Source organism: Piliocolobus tephrosceles, chromosome 10 (genome assembly GCF_002776525.5).
Source record: "Piliocolobus tephrosceles isolate RC106 chromosome 10, ASM277652v3, whole genome shotgun sequence".
Taxonomy (NCBI): Eukaryota; Metazoa; Chordata; class Mammalia; order Primates; family Cercopithecidae; genus Piliocolobus; species Piliocolobus tephrosceles.
Window position 1 is genome coordinate 115,868,818 of NC_045443.1, and position 21,270 is coordinate 115,890,087.

Genomic DNA, 21,270 nt, shown 5'->3' on the forward strand with positions numbered 1-21,270 from the left:
TAGGGGGCAATTTGGTGATATTTATTTTAAAAATGTAGATGTACCCATTCTTTTTTTTTTTTTTTTCTTTTTGAGACAGGGTCTTGCTCTGTCACCAGGCTGGAGTGCAGTGGCGTGATCTCAGCTCACTGCGATCCCCACCTCCCGAGTTCAAGCAATTCCCCTGCCTCAGTCTCCCAAGTGGCTGGGATTATAGGCATGCACCACCACACCTGGCTAATTTTTTGTATTTTAGTAGAGACGGGATTTCTCCATGTTGGCCAGGATGGTTTCGATCTCCTGACCTTGTCATCTGCTTGCCTTGGCCTCCCAAAGTGCTGGGATCACAGGCATGAGCTACGGTGCCAGGCTTGATGTATGCATTCTTTGACCCAGGAATTCCACTTCTGAAAATATATGCCCCAAAATACTTGTTTACATGTAAAAATATCTATGTACAAAAATGTTCTTATATTATTAATAATACCGTAAAACTTAAACAAAATGTCCACTGAGAAGCGTCTCATTAAATAAATGGTATTGAGGCCATACAACAAAATACTATCAGATGAAAAAGAATGAAGCAGAGCTGTATGTGCTAGAAGGTAAATGGGAAGAAGAGTTACAAAACAGTAGAGTGGACATCTGTTACTTTTTGTAAACTCAGCATCCATTTTTCCTGCTTCTCTTTATAGGCTCTTTTTTTTTTTCCCCTTTTTTTGCAAAATGACTCCCCCTTATCTGGAATCAGAGAGAGTGTTGAATAAGTATAGGCACATGACCCAATCAAGTTCTATCTCTCCTAGGAATTTTAATCTTGAAGAGAAATGATACAAAGACAAAAAGTGGTCGGAGGAGGTACATCCAAATGGCAGTGCCTGGAAAACGGCACATGAGCTCTGGCTCTCTCTGTCATGGAAGTTGCTTCACCAGCGTGGCTCTTCATGTTTTCCAGCTGGGTTCTTCAGCTCTGTACCTACTTCATTTCCTTCCAATAATTTCCTTTCCAGGCTTAAGTCAGCCAGAGTTTATCTCTATTGCTTGCAAATCAAATAACCCTACTGATACAAAAGTAATCTCATTTTTTATAAAGTCATATATAATATAGCTGTACATATGTATATTAAAAAATCTAGAAATATATATGCCAAATTAATGGAGACTGACGGTAGAGATTGGGTGGAATGGGATTATCGAAAAGGTGAAAACGGGCTGATGCTGGTCAAATGGTAGAAAGTTTCAGTTGTGCAAGATGAATAATTACTGGAGCTCTAATGCACTCACCGCATGGTGACGACAGTTAACAATGTTGTATTGCATGCTTGTAATTTGCTAAGAGGACCATTCCTAAATTAAATCTCCCTACCCATCCCCATGCACACATGCACACAAATGTAACTATGTGGAGGTAACAGATATGTTAGTTAGCTTTCATGTGATTATTTCACAGTATATACATATATCAAAACATCAAGTTGTATACCTTAAATACATACAATTTTTATATGTTGATATCTCAGTAAAGCTGTTAAAAAGAACTTTCAGGCCGGGCATGGTGGCTCAAGCCTGTAATCCCAGCACTTTGGGAGGCCGAGACGGGCAGATCACGAAGTCAGGAGATCAAGACCATCCTGGCTAACACGGTGAAACCCCGTCTCTACTAAAAAATACAAAAAACTAGCCAGGCGAGGTGGTGGGCGCCTGTAGTCCCAGCTACTTGGGAGGCTGAGGCAGCAGAATGGCATAAACCCGGAAGGCAGAGCTTGCAGTGAGCTGAGATCCGGCCACCGCACTCCAGCCTGGGTGACACAGCGAGACTCCGTCTCAAAAAAAAAAGAACTTTCACTACTTAGCTTTATGTTTTTCTGTTTTTGTTTATTTTCAATGTTCTTGAGTTACTTTTGTAAATAAAAAAGCTTTGAACATTTTCATGAAGGTGGGCTCTGGAATAAGACTAAACAAAGGAAAATCTAGACTTTTATGAAAAATACTCTTACAGAGTTATTCTTTGCTCAGCTGGCTAGAACCTTATACTAATGAAGTCACCAATATAGTTTCTATCATTTTTGGGGAGTCATTATCTTCTGTAACTTTTACTGACACAAATTGTCCTCTTAGCCTCAGACTTCCGCAAAATATCTATTATTAGAATAACAATAAATGTTACATGAAAAGACTCCCAAATGACTTATTTCCAACTGGCCATTAGCCTTTTTCATTTTGAGCTTTTGACTTCTGATAAACGCAAAATGTGCAGTACTGAATCAGCTTATTTTTTAATTTATTTATATATTTTTTGAGATTGAATTTCATTCTTGTTGCGCAGTTGGAGTGCAATGGTGCAATCTTGGCTCACTGCAACCTCTGCCTCCCAGGTTCAAGCAATTCTCCCTCCTCAGCCTCCCAAGTAGCTGGGATTACAGGCACCCACCACCACATCGGCTAATTTTTGTATTTTTAGTAGAGACGGGGTTTCACCATATTGGCCAGGCTGGTCTCAAACTCCTGACCTCAGATGATCCACCCACCTTGGCCTCCCAAAGTGCTGGGATTATAGGCGTGAGCCGCCATGCCCACCCCTCACCCCTCCTTTTTTTTTTTTTAAAGACAGTCTCATTCTGTCGCCCAGGCTGGAATGGAATGACATGATCTCAGCTTACTGTAAACTCTGCCTCCCGGGTTCAAACCATCCTCCCACCTCAGCCTCCCAAGTAGCTGGGATTACAGGCGCCCACCACCATGCCTGGCTAATTTTCGTATTTTTAGTAGAGATGGGGTTTCACCATGTTGGCCAGGCTGGTCTCGAACTCCTGACCTCAAGTGATCCGCCTGCCTCAGTCTTCCAAAGTGCTGGGATTATAGGTATGAGCCAGCATGCCCGGCCTGAATCAGCTTCTTACCAAAACCTCTCTCTAATCTCTTCTCTGTTTCTACCACATCTTCATTTTCCCTAGTGTTAAGCCCTAGAAATAATTTTGATTCTGTTTTCATCTTTTTTTCTCATATCTTAGTATATGTCATGTCCTGTTTACTTTAAACTTCAAGTTGCGTTTCGAATCTACTGCTCTGACAGCTGCTACCACCAGCCTTGTCCATACCCTATTTCCTGCTTCTAGTCTTTTCTCTCTAATCTTGTGCTTCTCAAGCAAGGTTTTTTGTTTTTTTTTCATTATTGCCCCTGTAAGGAGACTTTTCAGGCTTTTTCTCCCTTAATCATCCCCATCACTGAAATATTAATACCACAGGTAGGCTGTGTATCTGTTTATGCACTGTGGTCCTTTGAAACTCTAATAATATCTAAGTCACCCCACCCCAACAAGAATTCACTTTCACCCACTGGGGGTGTTATCACCCCCACTGAGAATTCATGTTCAAATCATTCTGGGTATTCCTGTCAACCTGGGCTAATCTCTTTGAAGTACAATTTTAGCCGTATCACTGCCCTTCTCAAAAATGTTCAGCAGGCTGGATGCGGTGGCTCATGCCTGTAATCCCCACACTTTGGGAGGCTGAGGCAGGCAGGTCACTTGAGCTCAGGAGTTTGAGACCAGCCTGGGCAACATGGTAAAAACCCATCTCTACTTAAAATATAAAAATTAACTGGGCTTGGTGGTGTGTGCCTGTAATCTAAGCTACCTGGGGGGCTGAAGTGGGAGGACCGCTTGAACCTGGGAGGCTGAGGTTGCAGTGAGCTGATACTGCGCCACTGTACTCCAGCCTGGGCAACAGAGCGAGACTCTGTCTCCAAAAAAAAATGTTCAGCAGCTCACAGCTCTCCTTCTTCTTCTTTTTTTTTTTTTCTTTTTTTAAGAGATGGAGTCTCGTTTTGTCGCCCAAACTGGAGTGCAGTGGCCGGATCTCGGCTCACTGCAAGCTCCACCTTTCGGGTTTATGCCATTCTCCTGCCTCAGCCTCCCGAGTAGCTGGGACTACAGGCGCCTGCCACCTCGCCCGGCTAGTTTTTTGTATTTTTTAGTGGAGACAGGGTTTCACCTGGTTAGCAGGATGGTCTCGATCTCCTGACCTTGTGATCCGCCCGTCTCGGCCTCCCAAAGTGCTGGGATTACAGGCTTGAGCCACCGCGCCTGGCCAGCTCTCCCTCTTCTAATAAGACAGCATGCATAAAGAGCCCGAGCCTGGCCTACATGTGTTCAATACATTTTAGTCTGCTTCACTCCTTTTCCTTCTCATTTCAATGCAGCTCTCTAACAAGATTCTATCAATCCACTTCTGTATTAACTGTGCCGGAAGTGCTCGTTTCCCTCATGTAGGCCAGCACTGGGCTTTTCTCAGATTTTGATATTGTTACCACTGTGCTAGATCATTTATAAAGTTTTCTCTGCTTACTCCAGGTCACAATGATTTTCTGTTGAACACAGTATTCTGTATTCCTCATCTCAGTGAACGCCAGCATATCCCTCCAACCTCCCAAAGTAGAAACCTGGAAGTCACTTTTGACTTCCTCTTCTGAAATTCCCATATTTATTTGGTCAGGATTAACTATCAGTTCTGAGTAAGAAATGTCACTCAGATCTAATTGCCTCTATCCCCACAGTCTCTTCCAGGTTAGAATTGGAGAAACAGCATCCTGGCTGACCTCACTGCACTTTGCTTTTCATGACTTCCACCTCTCTCTCATACTGAAACACTAATTCTTTTTTTCTTTTTTGAGATAAGTCTCACTTTATTACCCAGGCTGGAATGCAGTGGCACGATCCTGGCTCACTGTAACTTCTGCCTCCTGGGCTCAAGTGATTCTCCTGCCTCAGCCTCCTAGGTAGCTGGGATTATAGGTGTGCACCATCACGCCCAGCTAATTTTTGTATTTTTAGTAGAGACGGGGTTTCACCATGTTGGCCAGGTTGGTTTCAAACTCCTGACCTCAAGTGATCCTTCTGCCTTGGCCTCCCAAAGTGCTGGGATTATAGGCGTGAGCCACCATGCCCGGCTGATATACTAAGTCTTCAAAATAAAGAAATGTCTCATCATGTCATTACCCTGCTTAGAAATCTCTGATAGCCACTGCCTTCAGGCTAAAAGTGAAATGCCTTGCCTTAAACAAGGGTCTCTACATTCTGCTTCCAATTAATATTGTTCTGCCCTCCACTCCATATACACAGAACTCTGGTCACACTCATCTTTTTATTAATAGCAGAGTCCTCTAAGCCCTCTCATGATTGTATGCCAATGATACTTTATTTCTATGTCTAACATGTTACCTAACATATTGTATTATAATTAGTCTGTTACATGTTTTTATTGCTCTTAGACTCATAGCCATTTGAAGGCAGGGAGTACAGCTGCTTGGTATCCCTGGTGTCTAGCACTCACTCTGAGAGTGCTGGATGACTGAATAAATAAACTTAGTTATAGAGCATCATAATGTCACTTAAATGTTTTATGTGGAGTCACAAAAACCCAAGTCCTTGACAAGCAGGCTGAAAACAAAAATTCTCGATTCTACTTCTTTTGATTCTTCATTGTGTGATATGGCTTATAATGGGAGTTCAATAAAATTCTATTACATGTATTTAGATGGAGCTAATTCTTTGTTCTGTGAGTGGGCTTCCTTTATCATTCCCTGACTTTTTTTGTATACCTACTCTGTGTTAGCCACCGTGCTAAAGGCTATAAAGGCTAGGGATACAGGAATGGACCAGGCAGACGTGGTCACAAGCCTCACATAGCTTATTGTCTCCTATGTCAACGACAATAGTCATGAGCATAATAAATACCTCCCGAATGTTCTGCTGCTCCACCTCGTGCCGCTTGATCATTATTTTCCGCTTGAAGAAACGACAATTTTTGTCGTAGTACAGTCTCTGTTGAGTGAGAAGGTGGGCTTCCTCTTCAGCCTGCGTGTGCTGCAAGTTCTCTTTATGTTTGGAGATCCGCTCTTGCTTCTCTTTCTTGGGTGTGCTATGGTCCTCATTCATTTCCTAAAAAGAAAAGACAAAAACCAAGCCGGTCTCACTAAATGAAAGGGACTGTAACAGCTTACTGCAACTGAAGATTAAGTTATTTGGAAAGCCAATGCAAATGTAAGCACAGAAAAACTTGGTGTTGTATATCCTTCCCCCATTTTTTTTTATTTGCCCTTTAATTGAGTATTAAGTGAGAGGGACACTTGTGAGTTTCCGTATCTTTGGCTTCTCACTCTCAGAAATTATTTGTTCACTCATTCACTCAACACAAACTTAATAAGCTCCTATCATGTGACAGGCAGTGTGCAAGATACACGATACAAAGGTGAGTAAAAGGCCATCATATTTGCCACCATGTGTCTTTACATTATAGAATCAAAAATTAAAGAACCGCAGAAATGAACTAAAAATTACTGTGATCACTGCTTTGAAGAGGATGTACTGGGTCCTATAAGAATTTAATAGAAAAGATTTAATCTTGGTAACAACTAAGAAAAATTAGTAGGAGTTAACCAGTGGAAAAGGAGAGGGAAGAATACTGTCAGTAGAGCAAACAGCATGTGTAAAGCCCTAGGGGTGGGGGAGGAAACATGGTGCCATCAAGGGTTGAAAGAAGGTCAGAGTGGCTGGTGTAAAGTAACAGGAGATGAGTCTGACCAGGTAGGTGGGACCATTGAGGCTTTACAGGCCAATATAAGGACACTGATCTTTAGTATAGGAGAAATGGATTTCATGTATGTGAGTATCATAATGAGATGCATTTCAAAATGATTACTCTGGCTGCCATGGGGAGAAGAGAATGAAGGAGGCAAGAACATATGAAGATAGTTGGGAGGCTACTGGAAAGGTCCAGGCAAGAGAGATGATAGTAGCTTGGACAAAGGAAGTAGTGACAAGACTGAGAGAAGTAGACAGATTCCAAAGAGAAGAGGTGACTACGCAAATGTCACTAGTTTGAATTTCAGGACAAAGCATTCTTCACTTGGGATTACAGAGTAAATAAACCATCTATATTTTCAAAAGAACAAAACTCACAATTTTTCCAGAGCATCTGAGCAAAGGAAACAAAGCAGTGAATCAGACAGGTAAGACATTAAACGATGGTGAAAAGAAAAAGACGACTTGTTAAGAAAGTACAGTCTACTCTTCTTTCTTCATTTGGTTAGCTACTCACTCAGCTAAAATCTCCTTCAATTGCTAACATCTATTTTACTTAATGTTTTGTGATGCAGATATCATAGACTATTTTATCTCTTAGCCAAGAAGTCTCTATAAATCAATTTTCAACTATTCTGTTCCAGTGAAGCTGTAAGTGAAATCTTAGAATCGACAAGAGGAAGTGTTGTTTTCAGAGTAAGCTGGAGTAAGCTGGGATCACAAGAGGAAGGCTGGGTCATTCATCTCTTCATGCCGTGATGTCACTACTTGGTTTGCCATTAACCACTAGCCTGCAGAACCCAATTCAAATATAATCACAAAAAATTTACTCCAAAATCAAGAATAGGCCAGGCGTAGTGGCTCACGCCTGTAATCCTAGCACCCTGGCTGAGGAGGGTGGATCACGAGGTCGGGAGATCGAGACCATCCTGGCTAACACGGTGAAACACTGTCTCTACTGAAAATACAAAAAAATTAGCCAGACGTAGTGGTGGGCGCCTGTCATCCTAGCTACTCAGGAGGCTGAGGCAGGAGAATGGTGTGAACGCGGGAGGCAGAGCTTGCAGTGAGCCGAGATCGTGCCACTGCACTCCAGCCTGGGCGAGAGAGCAAGACTCCATCTCAAAAAAAAAAAAAAAAAAAAAAGCGAGAATAAACTAGTAACTAGTTCTGGACCATCTATCATCCTGTGCTGGGATTACAGACATTAGCCACTGTGCCCAGCCAAGGAAGGTATTTAGAGTGGAGAAAAACCTCAAAATTTCTTAGGCTATCTCTGATCCAGCAACATCCTATTATGATATAAAAATTAAGCTCAAGCCAATAACTCAGAGAAAATGGAAAGAATGTGAACCTTCTGAGTTGGGCTATTCTCTCTACACCCAGGTTTTCTAGACTTTATGGTGTCAGAGATTCTACCCATTCAGCCAGTGTAAATCAAATACAATTTTCTATTAGGTCTAACAATTACCAGTGGCTTACCTGGGCAGGGCAAAAAACCCCTAGGCCCACCCCAACGCCCTTGGTTTCACTTCCTAACTAAAAAAGAATTGGAGGGGAACCTTGCTAAGTCCTCTACTGCTAACCTACAAATCAGGCCAGGCGAGCTGGCTCACGCCTGTAATCTCAGCACTTTGGGAGGCTGAGGTGGGGAGATCACCTGAGGTCAGAAATTCAAGACCAGCCTGGCTAATACGGTGAAACCCTGTTTCTACTAAGAATACAAAAAATTAGCCGGGCATGGTGGCGTACTCCTGTAATCCCGGCTACTTGGGAGGCTGAGGCAGGAAAGTCTCTTGAACCCGGGAGGGGGAGGCTGCAGTGAGCTGAGATTGTGACATTGCACTCCAGCTTAGGTAACAACAGCGAAACTCCGTCTCAAAAGAGAAAAAAAGAATATGAGCTCAAACACATGATTTTATATGTACTAAAACAATGCCCCATATTGAATTTTATTAAACCTTAATACACTTAGTAAGTCTACAAATTAGAAATACTAAGGTTTATGAGAAGAAAAGTCCATGGAGCTGCAGACGATTCACCTGTAAGTACTGGTAAAAGGAGAACTGAAGAAATTTGAGCCTTCAGATCAAAGTGCAGTTCTTCAAGAACTTCTTAAGTCCACTAGTGGTCTTCAACCCAATATTCCAGAATCAATCATTCATTTATCACATATTGACATGTACAGGACACAGGGATACAGTTGTGAGCAAACAAAAATATGGTATGTCCTCTTACGATGCTGACCAGTTAGTAGAATAAGTCGCTCAAATAATCATTAAACAAATGTATAATTAAAAGCTCTAGTGTTAGGAAACCAGAGACATCTGTCTTGGTTGAGGCAGTTAGAAGAGGCTTCCCTAGGGAAGTGATATTTAAGTTAAGATTCTAATAACCAATCCCATGTCATACGAGGAGAAGAAGTAGGAATTAACCGAGCAGAATTGTGGTCAGGGAGGGCTTGGGGGTAGGGAGAACATCTTGGCGGAAGAAACAGTATGTGGAAAGACCATGGGGAAGGGTGGAGCTTGATATGATAAATTTGAGGAACTGAAAGGTGACGATGGTGGCTGGTGCAGGGAAGAGTGGGTTGAGGGTGGGGCATTAGTGTGAGATGCCACTGAACGAGTAGGCTAGGAAAAGACTGTGTAGAGACTTCTAGGATTTTGACTTGTCCTAAAAGCAAAGAGAAGACAATGGATTTCAAAACTATGCAGTAGAATGACCAGATTTATGGTTTGAAAAGATCACTTTGACTGATGTGTGGAAAATACACAGGAAGAAGACAAGAATGGTTTAGAGTTCTATCAGTGGTTCTTGAAATGTGGTCCCTGAAGCAGCAGCAGCAGCATCATCTGGGAACTTGTTAGAAATACACATTTTCTTTTTTTTTTTTTTTTTTTTTTTTTGGGGACGGAGTCTTGCTCTGTCGCCCAGGCTGGAGTGCAGTGGCCGGATCTCAGCTCACTGCAACCTCCGCCTCCCGGGTTCACGCCATTCTCCTGCCTCAGCCTCCCGAGTAGCTGGGACCACAGGCGCCGGCCACCTCGCCCGGCTAATTTTTTGTATTTTTAGTAGAGACGGGGTTTCACCGTGTTAGCCAGGATGGTCTCGATCTCCTGACCTCATGATCCGCCCGTCTCGGCCTCCCAAAGTGCTGGGATTACAGGCTTGAGCCACCGCGCCCGGCCGAAACACACATTTTCAAACTCTACCCCAGAAAGTCTAGGGATAGATTTTTAAAATCTGAAAATCTGGGGGTGGGTTAGCAATCTGTTTTAATAGCATTTTAGGTAATTTTTTTGTTTTTTTGTTTTTTTGTTTTTTTTTGAGACGGAGTCTCGCTCTGTCACCCAGGCTGGAGTACAGTGGCTGGATCTCAGCTCACTGCAAGCTCCGCCTCCCGGGTTTACGCCATTCTCCTGCCTCAGCCTCCCGAGTAGCTGGGACTACAGGCGCCCGCCACCTCGCCTGGCTAGTTTTTTGTATTTTTAGTAGAGACGGGGTTTCACCTTGTTAGCCCAGATGGTCTCGATCTCCTGACCTCGTGATTCCGCCCGTCTCGGCCCCACAAAGTGCTGGGATTACAGGCTTGAGCCACCGCGCCCGGCCAATTTTTTTGTTTTTTCAGACAGAGTTTGGCTCTTGTCGCCCAGGCTGGAGTGCAGTGGCATGGTCTCAGCTTACTGCAACCTCTGCCTCTTGGGTTCAGATGATTCTCCTGCCTCAGCCTCCTGAGTTGCTGGGATTACAAGTGCACGCCACCAGGCCTAGTTAATTTTTGTATTTTTAGTAGAGACGAGGTTTCACCATGTTGGCCAGGCTGGTCTCCAACTCCTGATCTCAGGTGATCTGCCCGCCTCGGCCTCCCAAAGTGCTGGGATTACAGGCGTGAGTCACTGTGCCCAGCCAGCATTTTAGGTTATTCTAACGTAAAGTTTGAGACTCGCTGGACTAGAATACTGATCACAATGCAATATGAGTGAATGTTACGTTCCAACCATTCTAATGGCAACTTGGTGAGAACAAACATTGGTATCCTTACCTCTTTTATTTTTTCCTTACAAATCTTATACTGCTTCTTCTGACTTTCTAAGAAAGTTGTCAAATCTTTCTTCTGCTGGGCCAAGATCTGCTGCTGGAACTTCTTCTCATCTGCTGCAGCTACCTTTGCCTGACAAAATAACAAATGTAAGATGAATCTGTTCTTTACACAGAATTCAGTGGTTTATATACTCCAATGCAATAAGAGAGTCTATAAGTGCTAATAAAGTGACATTTTTGAACAAATAATAAAAGATAATTGTTTTCTGAATTTTTTGTGTCTTAAACAAACAAACAAAAAACAAAACAGAAATTTTGACCATTGAAAAATACATTCTGGGGCGGGCACGGTGGCTCAAATCCCAGCACTTTGGGAGGTTGAAGCAGGCAGATCACCTGAGGTAGGGAGTTCAAGACCAGCCTGACCAACATGGAGAAACCTGGTCTCTACTAAAAATACAAAATTAGCTGGGCATGGTCGTGCATGCCTGAAATCCCAGCTACTTGGGAGGCTGAGGCAGGAGATTTGCTTGAACCTAGGAGGCGGAGGTTGCGGTGAGCTGAGATCGCACCACTGTACTCCAGCCTGGGCAACAAGAGCAGAACTCTGTCTCAAAAAAAAAAATAAAGAAAGAAAGAAAATGAAAAATACATTCTGAATTATGGGAAAAATATGAAGGTAAACCATAAACATACTTTATCGAACACAAAAACATTCATGGGATGAAAGGAGACCTAAGAATTTTTTTTTTTTTGAGATGGGGTCTCGCTCTGTCACTCAGGCTGGAGTGCAGTGGCACGAGCATAGCTCACTGCAGCCTAAAAATCCCAGGATCCAGTGATCCTCCTGCCTCAGCCTCCTGAGTTGCTGGGACCACAGGCATGCAACACCAGTCCTGGCTAAGTATTTTTTTTTTTTTTTTTTTTTGAGACGGAGTCTTGCTCTGTCGCCCGAGCTGGAGTGCAGTGGCCGGATCTCAGCTCACTGCAAGCTCCGCCTCCCGGGTTTATGCCATTCTCCTGCCTCAGCCTCTGGAGTAGCTGGGACTATAGGCGCCTGCCACCTTGCCCGGCTAGTTTTTTGTATTTTTAGTAGAGACAGGGTTTCACCGTGTTAGCCAGGATGGTCTCGATCTCCTGACCTCGTGATCTGCCCATCTCGGCCTCCCAAAGTGCTGGGATTACAGGCTTGAGCCACCGCGCCCGGCCCTGGCTAAGTATTTTTAAAAAATGATCATACAGACTGGGTCCCACTATGATGCCTAGGGTCATCTCAAATGCTTGGCCTCAAGCTATCCTCTCCTCAGCTTCCCAAAGTGCTGAGACTACAGGCATGAACCACCATGCCCGGTCAGAACTAAGGATTATAATAAAGGTTTTAAAATCATATTGTTGATAGGCCAAAGGTTAAGTTGTAAAAATGTATAAACAACCATGCCTGGCCAGTTATAGTCCAAGAATCAAACTCTAACTGATTAATTATTCCAACTATCTGGTTTTCCAGTGGTATCATCTCAAGTGTAATTGGAAAGCTAATGACATTTTGTTTTCTTTTCTTTTTTTTTGAGACACTCCCTTTGCCACACAGGCTGGAGTGCGGTGGCATGATTTCAGCTCACTGCAACCTCCACTTCCTGTGTTAAGTGATTCTCATGCCTCAGTCTCCCCAGTAACTGGGATTACAGGCACATGCCACCACATCCAGCGAATTTTTGTATTTTTAGTAGAGACGAGGTTTCAACATGTTGGTCAGGCTGGTCTCCAATTCTTGAATTCAAGTGATCCACCTGGCTCAGCCTCCCAGAGTACTGGGATTATAGGCGTGAGCCATTTTGTTCTCTTAGGCACCTGCTGCAATCCACAACAGTCACACGTCATGACATTTTGGGGGGTCCTAAATGAATAAAACACATACTATATAAAAGGTAACCCAGTAAATACTGGCTCCTGAAAGTGACCAAATCTCTTTCTGGTAACCACTGGGTGAAGGATATATGTAAGACAAGCGGCTTGGGAGATAGAGAGGGAATTATGCTTCATGGCTCGTGGCTCTTTTTATGTATCTTTTTCACCTGCAACTTCCATTATGGACAATTCTTCCATTATGAACAATTCTCATAACATATTTACCAAGTCAAATCTCAAGAAAGAATCTGACGGATCGATTTAATCAACATTATCCTTGTCTGGGCAGAGGTTTTCATGCCAGGCTGCCTCACAGATGGATGGCTGTTGGGGAAATCTTTCTACAACCTGATGGTTCCTTCCATGTGGAGACAGAGACAGACAGAGAGAGCGAGCGAGCTCACTCAATTATGGAAACACCCTGGAACCGTGTCCCCAGTCACTGCATCCCCAGGGAGCACATGTCCACCACATTTTTCAACACTATGGAAGTCTCATGGGGCTGGCAGGAAAGGTGACTCAGTTTTAGCACTGCCTGAGCAGGCAAGTGTGCTTAATTTTGTTTCCCTGCAGACATAAATTACCTCTTGTACCTAACATGTATCAGTAATAAAGATGATATTATGACTATCTGCCTTACCCTTCTGCTGTATCAGTAATAAAGATGATATTATGACTATCTGCCTTACCCTTTTTTTTTTTTGTTTTTTGAGATGGAGTCTTGTTCTTGTTGCTCAGGCTGGAATGCAATGGTGCGACCTTGGCTCACTGCAACCTCTGCCTCCCGGGTTCAAGTGATTCTCTTGTCTCAGCCTCTCAAGTAGCTGGGATTACAGGGACCTGTCACCACACCCAGCTAATTTGTTGTATTTTTAGTAGAGATGGGGTTTCACCATGTTGGCCAGGCTGGTCTCGAACTCTTGACCTCAGGTGATCCACCCACCTCAGCCTCCCAAACTTCTGGGATTACAGGCATAAGCCATCATGCCCGGCTGTGTTTTTTTTTTTTTTGAGAGGAAGTCTCACTCTTGTCATCTAGGCTGGAGTGCAATGGCATGATCTCAGCTCACTGCAATCTCCACCTCCCAGGTTCAAGCGATTCTCCTGCCTCAGCCTTCCGGGTAGCTAGGATTACAAGGCACCTGCCACCATGCCTGGATAATTTTTGTCTTTTTAGTAGAGTCGGGGTTTCACCATGTTGACCAGGCTGGGCTTGAACTCCTGACCTCAAATGATCTGCCCGCCTCGGCCTCCCAAAGTGTTGGGATTACAGGCGTGAGCCATCGTGCTCGGCTTTTTTTTTTTTTGAGACAGGGTCTCACTCTGTCACCCAGGCTAGAGTGCAGTGGCACAATCTCGGCTCACCGTAACCTCTGCCTCCTGGGCTCAAGCAATCCTCCCGCCTCAGCCTCCCAAGTAGCTGGGACTACAGCCACGTGCCACCACACCCAGCTAATTTTTGCATTTTTTGTAGAGATGGGGTTTTGCCACATTGCCCAGGCTGGTCTTGAACTCCTGGGCTCAAGAGATCCACCCACCTTGGCCTCCCGAAGTGCTGGGATTATAGGTGTAAGCTACCACACCTGGCCTTGTCTGCTTTTAAAATTAGCTTAGAACCTGGATGAGGAAGACATACATTCCTTAGAAAACCCAAACAATTGCCGGACTCATTATTCGCTCCCTTTGTTCGGGGCCCATCAGCTGTGGGCAGGGATTATCACCACTATAACAGACTATTTGTTTCTTTTGAAGAGGACTGTGGGTGTGGCAGATACAGTAACAAACTTGTGTTGTGCACTTTCGCAGAAGATGGCAGCATCTCGTTTCCCTTTACTTGTACCCAGGCCACCATCAAGAGACTGATAGTCAGAATATATATATATATACACACATATACACACACACACACACACACACACACATATATATATATATATATATATATTTTATTTTTGAGACAGAGTCTTGCTCTGTTGCCCAGGCTGGAGTGCAATGGCACGATCTTGGCTCACTGTAACCTCTGCCTTCAAGGTTCAAGTGATTGTCCTGCCTCAGCCTCTTGAGTAGCTGGGAATACAGGCATGCGCCACCAAGCCCGGCTAATTTTAGTATTTTTAGTAGAGATGGGGTTTCACCATGTTGGCCAGGCTGGTCTCGAACTCCTGACCTCAGGTAATCTGCCCGCCTCGGCCTCCCAAAGTGCTGGGATTACAGGCGTGAGCCACCACGCCTGGCTGCAGAATATATTTGAATGGACAAGAATGTAACATACATTTTCAGTTGCTATTTGAACTCTGAACAACAATTTTACACAGCCCCATAAAATCTAGAAACCCAATTTTGCCACCCCCCAAACAACAATGTTTCTCCATCCCCAACTCCTGCCTCCTGCTAACATCCTGCCACTGACCCCAAAGGTTGGGCTTGGTTGTGGCATGAAGGCGTGTGTGCACATACTGACCTCCTTTTCTATGATAGCCACTTGCTTCTTGGCCAGCTTCTCCAGCTCGATGGACGAGTTGTTGGCATGTGTCTCCACCTCCTTCTGCAGCTTGAGGCGGTGCTCGTCCATCTCAGCCTTCAGCTTGTTCTCCAGGGCGATCAGCTGCTTCTGGTGCTGGCGCCGCATCCGCTTATAACCTGACATCTGTTCCCGCAACTCGTTCTCCTGCTCATGCTCATGGATCTGTCGTGTAACCTGAATTGGGTTAGGAAACAGAACTCAGGTAACCAGGTTCATGGGAGACAAGCTTTCAGGCAAAGTAGAAGGGCTCTGTGGCATAATTTTATCTATCACCTTCACCATCAATTTACCTACTGTTTAGTGAATGCTCACCTGTAGGGGGCACCGTGCTAGATAGATACTCTATGTATTTATCCCTAGTCCTCAAAACCATCTCATTCACTCATTCATTTCATTCATGAGGTAGGCGATAACATCTCAGCTTTATATTTGAAGAAATTGAGTCTTGAAAGAAACTATTTATTCAGGCCGGACACGGTGGCTCATGCCTGTAATCCCAGTACTTTGGGAGGCTGAGGTGGGCAGATCACTTGAGGTCAGGAGTTGGAGACCAGCCTGGCCAACATGGTAATACCCCATCTCTACTAAAAATACAAAAATTAGCCAGGCATGGTGGTGGGCACCTGTAATCCTAGTTACTAAGGAGGTTGAAGCAGAAGAATTGCTGGAACCCGAGAGGCGGGGCAGAGGCTGCAGTGAGCTAAGATCACTCCACTGCACTCCAGCCTGGGCGACAGAGACTCTGTCTCAAAAAACAAAAAAATAAAAAATAAAATAAAAAAAAGAGAAAAAAAAAAGAAATTATTTATTCAGTCAAAATATGTTTACGTATTTTTGATATACCATCACACATATTATATGTTCACAGTAACATAGCTAATAAGGACTGGATTGGGAAACAGGCCCATCTCTATAATTCCAGAGCCATGTTATTTCTACTATACCAAGAATTCTCACCAACACTACCAACAATGAGCCAGCTAATTACCTGTTGTGGGGGCCATCCTGTGCATTGCAGGATGTTTAGCAGCATCCCTGGCCTCTACCCACTAGATGCCAGTAGCATCTCCCACGACATGACAATGAAAAGTATCTCCAGATATTGCCAAATGTTCCCTTAGGAACAAAATTCCTCTAGTTGAGAACTACTACACTGGTTTGTTTTGTGTGTGTGTGTGTGTGTGTATACATACGTATATTTATTTTGTTAAGGGTCATGTCTCTAACAGTCATGGACTTTTAAAACTAGTCTGAACAAGATTTATTTCCTATTCCTAATATGAAGAGGTGAGTATGAGATCAAGAGATCTCTTAAATCATGTCTCCGCCAGCCCCTTCTCTACAAAAAAAAAGCTACCAAATTATAATACATTCATTTGCTCTCCTAAAGGATAAAGGATAAAGCACTGCTATGATTTTTGGAAGGCTACTGTTCTTAGTAACTTTTCCTTAACTCATTTTCAAGTAAACATCCAACAAATTAAAGTTTGTAAATATGTACATTTCAGCACCTCTTGCTCCTTTCTATTAAATCCTTTGTGATTTTCCAGCCCTTCCTTCAATTTATCTTCTCTCTTTATTTTCCTGATCACTTCCTCCTAAGTTTTCCTATTTTAGAAAAAAAATCTTAATTCCAGGATTTTAACTTTAGTCTTGTTCTTCACTAAGTGATTTGGTTACTCCTATCTACTGTAAGGCCCATCTCCCCAGCCCACCACCCAAACAAGTTTTACACAGGACATTCTCATACTGCTATTAATTGTCTGTACTATTTTCAGTTTATGGGTTAAAATACATTTTATACAAAGAAGAGTTTGTTTCTCTGCTCTTTTCAGAAGGTGGCCCTGCATACTAAATTGAGTCCTTACTATCAAGAGAGTGCTGTTCTGTTACAAGACAGTATTATCAAAGTGCACCATTAAACATTAGTCAAACTTTGAAACCTTTCCAGCTGACACTAATACTGGGTTTCATATTCATTTCTCTTTTCTGAAGGATAATACTCTTTAAAGTATTAAGAATAAGAGCAGAGGATATTTCAAGACCAAAAAAGGATAGCATCACCCAAAAGGCACCTAACCCTCTAAAGAAAATAAATGATCTATTTTGTTATCAGAAAATGTGTTTTTTAATGGACATACGTCAAGATAAAAGGAGGAAAAGACGTAGTTTGACATATATATATCAATTTTACTTCTTCATGCTTATGTATTTCTGAAGTACAACTTTAAGGAAGAAACAAGTCTAATCAATAGAAAGGATACTATTTAGCCCTTTCTGAATTCAACTGTTTTTCAGAAAAATATGTCAGTAAAGTATCAGGGCCAGGGTAATGCATTTTAGATATGTTTTAGCTAGATACTTTTTCTTATTTTAGCATTCCTTCTTTAATCAGATTCCCAAAGCGGAGGCATGGCACACTCTAAGCTATCATGACACATTTAAAACTTGCCATAAGCATTGGCTTACAGCCAATAAAATATTCTCAGGATGGTCATTTTCCTAAACCAGGAGGCCTAAAGATAAAAGGGAAATGAGTTGTGTCAAGAAAATTTTCTATTTTAATTGGTGTGTGGGTCTCTGTAAAGAGGGTGGCTTTCTACTTGTACCAGATCACACCTGGTACAAGGATGGGGCAAAGAAAATTTACAGAGCTCGATCTGCTATCATTGTACATCACTGGATTCCAGGAGAGACATTTTGCTTTTGAATGCTTCCCATAATGTGGATAATTACCTTCTTAAACTCCTAATATCACCTTTCATTTGTCACAACTAAACTTTCTAAGTTTCAAATTGTCTTTTTGGGTATATAGAGAGATACTAAGCTTTATAATTCCATGCTCAAGCTGGATAGATGAATTTAAATAAAAGTATAACCAGATATTTCAGTTGTAAAGTGTAACATGAAATATACAAAAAATGTGATATTTAGAGTTATATGTGTCTGTGTCTTAAGTGTACACTATGAGTTTTAAGAATACATTTTTTGGTCAATAAAATAAAAAATAAGAGCCCATAACTTTTTCATGCATATGGTTTAAAAAGTGCTTTCACATATAATTTACCTCTTTAATTTTTAGAAGGCCTTGGATTCCTAGGGTTCTTGAATTGCCTGAGGAAATTCTTATCACCAAGGCAGAAAAAGAGTGACTATTTTCTGTTAAAAGTAATAAAGGGAATCAACACTCAAAAAAGTCAAAGCTAGAGAGAGTGGTAAGTCTAAATTACAAATCGAGTAAGTCTGAAATGGGAGAAAGGTATAAAGATGTAGTGAATGTAGTTTTTACAATGGCAGTCTCGAAAATGTGGTCAACTAAAAGTGGGCAGTACCACCCTGCTGTACCCAGTGGACTGCGTGGAGAAAAACCTCATTTATCTCTTACTATATAACTGACCTGGGGCAAATTACTTAACCTCTTAAAGTCTCTCAGTTTCTTAATGTGTAAAGAGAGAGGAACTACTATTATCTTCCTCAGGGTCAGAGCACTTTCTCATGTGAAAGTGCCTAGCAGGGTGTCTGACTCCTAGGAAATACTCAACGTATGCTGGTTTCTTTCCTTCTGATGCCAGGCTCTGCGAAGCATGCCCCTTTGCCCTCCACTTAGTATTTCTGGTGATGGAGACATAGATCAGAAGAAGTGGATCCAGAAGAAAGGGCACATTTAAGGGGAAAAAAAAAAAAAAAAAAAAAAACAACTGTATCTGTATCTAGGTTGTGGATTATAAGATTATGTATAATTTCTGAATCTGAATTATTACTCATTTCATGTATCTAGAATATGTAAAATAAACAAATAAATAATAAATAATGTACCATGAAAAGGAAGACCAAAACTTATTTTCTAAAGGTTCCTACAGCTGTTCAATGCTACTTTATTTAATTCCAGCAAAATTCAGCCCTAAAACAAACCACCTCATCCGAAGTGCAGAGTGTCCCTCCCGTGTACAAAACACCGCACTTCCTGAACACAAATAATAAGCAACTTCCTGAACACAAAACAAGAGCATGGTGGCTGATAACATTACCCTCTGAAGAGATCAAAGCCAACTTACAAGATTAATAATATGTAAGAATCAAAATGATGCATATGATAAAAGTGGCCACCTCAGCACTTAGAACAAATGAAATTTATAGCAAGTTCTTAAAAAGAATACAGTGAGTCACATTTTGGCATTAGAAACTTAACATTCTATTCTTTAGAATACCTAAGGGAAAACTGTTTTTAAGTTTTTGCTAAAAGTAATGACTGATAACAGGCAATTCTGCATTTAGAAAAGAATATGTTACATGAAGAATTCTGAAATGCAAACTTATAAATCCAAATTCTCATCTGATAGCAGGGCTGGAGGTGACCTCATTCATTCGTTCATTCATTTATTCAACACACATTTATTGAGAGACTTTGACCATATGGGTTGGGCATGTAGATTGGACAGCATAAGTGAGAAATGGTATCAGCAATGACCTTAGTGAGTTAAGAAGTCAAGAATAAGTGAAGAGATACGCAATATTTTGATAAGCATCCTCTGGTATACTGTCCAGGAAGAGAACACATTTTCAAGCATTTACAAATAGGACTGGGCTCATGAGAGCTGAAACAGTAGCACTTACTGATGAGGCTCTCATATTTTTATTCTTATGTACCAAATTCATTCAGGTATCCAATTTCACAATTAGCTGAATTATTAGGGTACATTTTAAAAACTCCAAATAAAGATTTTCTATTTATGGGTTTTTCTATCGAATCTGGCAAAGCGAAGTAAAAGAATCTATATCTGCATTAATAGAACAATAATACTTTTCCCCTACATGCCTCCTTGGGAATTCCCCTCTCACGCCCTTCTCCCCGACATGTGTTCTAACATAAATTCGCCTGTGTAATGCAGTCACAGGTGAAGAGGGGCAGTGAGAATTCCTTCACAAAGTCAAAAGCTGAACTCTAATAGATACAGCGCTCTTCATATGAATATCTCTTCCATGGAAACAGCCAAGAGCTCCGGACATTACAAAGTTTTCAGAAGAAATGACATCAGATGTAGCAACAGCTGAAAACACCCTCATGAATCACTAATATAATTAAAACATGAGGCTCTCCATAAAAACTCAAGGAAGGCACATCTCAAGGGCCCAAGAAATCAGACTAGTGATTCTGCAGAACTACATAAACAACTCCTTTTTCCAGATAACACATGAGCCCAATATGAACTTCCTTAAAGAAGAAGGAAAAGAAAGGTTAAAATAAAGATGCTGTGAAATACCCTTCCTTTTCCTAATTCTTCAAAATAAGGGCAATAATCTCTGTCCTTAGAAAATTATAATAAAAATTGTACAATTGTAATAAAAAGTTACAATGCTAAAGTTTTCTCAGGATTTCATCTGGTATCAAAGTTTATAGTCCTTCCTTATCCTTTGTTACAAATGCAACTGTGCAGCAGTGCATAATACAAAAATCTCAGTCAGAAGGTGCCGAAACAATAAAGGCATGTAGCAATACAGGCCCAAAGTCCATGGGCTTCTTCATACACTTGTCAGTAACCTCATTCAAAAGTACAATGTTGAAAGTAATACTAAGGGGGAAAAGCACAAAGCCAGGCCTCTTTTAGGCTTATGTTGAAGAGGTAGGCTCATAAACAAATTTTAGGAAAACTAATATCTTTGTCAGTTTGCAAGTCAATTTAAAATATGCATTTCATCATTTACTTATCTAGTTATTGAAAAACTAATTTCTAATTTCCTTTTTCCTTCCTGTTGACCTTTGGACCTCTTTGTGACTTGTTAGCGCCTCTACTAGAAGATGTTAAAGAAAGAGTAAAACCAAAATAAATGAATAAATAAATATAGTATTGCCACCAACTATGAGAAGGCAAGATTTCAACAATGACTTGATTTTTTATTATACTGGACTTTCACTTTCCCATGATCTTGCTCTTACTTTTATGTCATTTTAGTCATTTGCGTTTGAGCTGGGATTCATAAAACACAACAGAATTCATAATACATTTTTAAAAATTAAATATTTTATGATATTCCAGTGTCCTGATTTATATACTACTATTGGCATTAGGCTTTAAAACAATATAGTGGGTAGAATTGTAGAACTTGGTAATATACATTAAAAAATCCATACCAATAATTAGATTGTTCAAAATGGGACATGGAACCACAAAACACCGTACCTTTCCCTTCCATTTTTTTTCCCTCCCTAAAAGCCACTAGATACAAATACCACTGAAC

The 21,270-nt window shown here is 41.7% G+C and overlaps 1 protein-coding gene across 6 annotated transcripts in view; it reads right to left on the reverse strand.

Moving 5' to 3' along the window:
* The window catches only part of TAOK3 (TAO kinase 3), a 226,053-nt gene that overhangs the window by 18,885 nt on the left and 185,898 nt on the right, over positions 1–21,270 (reverse strand). For all 6 annotated transcript variants that reach the window (XM_023204435.2, XM_023204461.2, XM_023204442.1 and 3 more), the window contains exons 15-17: positions 14,971–15,207; positions 10,606–10,734; positions 5,715–5,918 (exon numbers count right to left, since the gene is read on the reverse strand). In XM_023204435.2, coding sequence (XP_023060203.1) covers positions 5,715–5,918; positions 10,606–10,734; positions 14,971–15,207 — 570 coding nt within the window. The remainder of the gene's footprint in view (positions 1–5,714; positions 5,919–10,605; positions 10,735–14,970; positions 15,208–21,270) is intronic.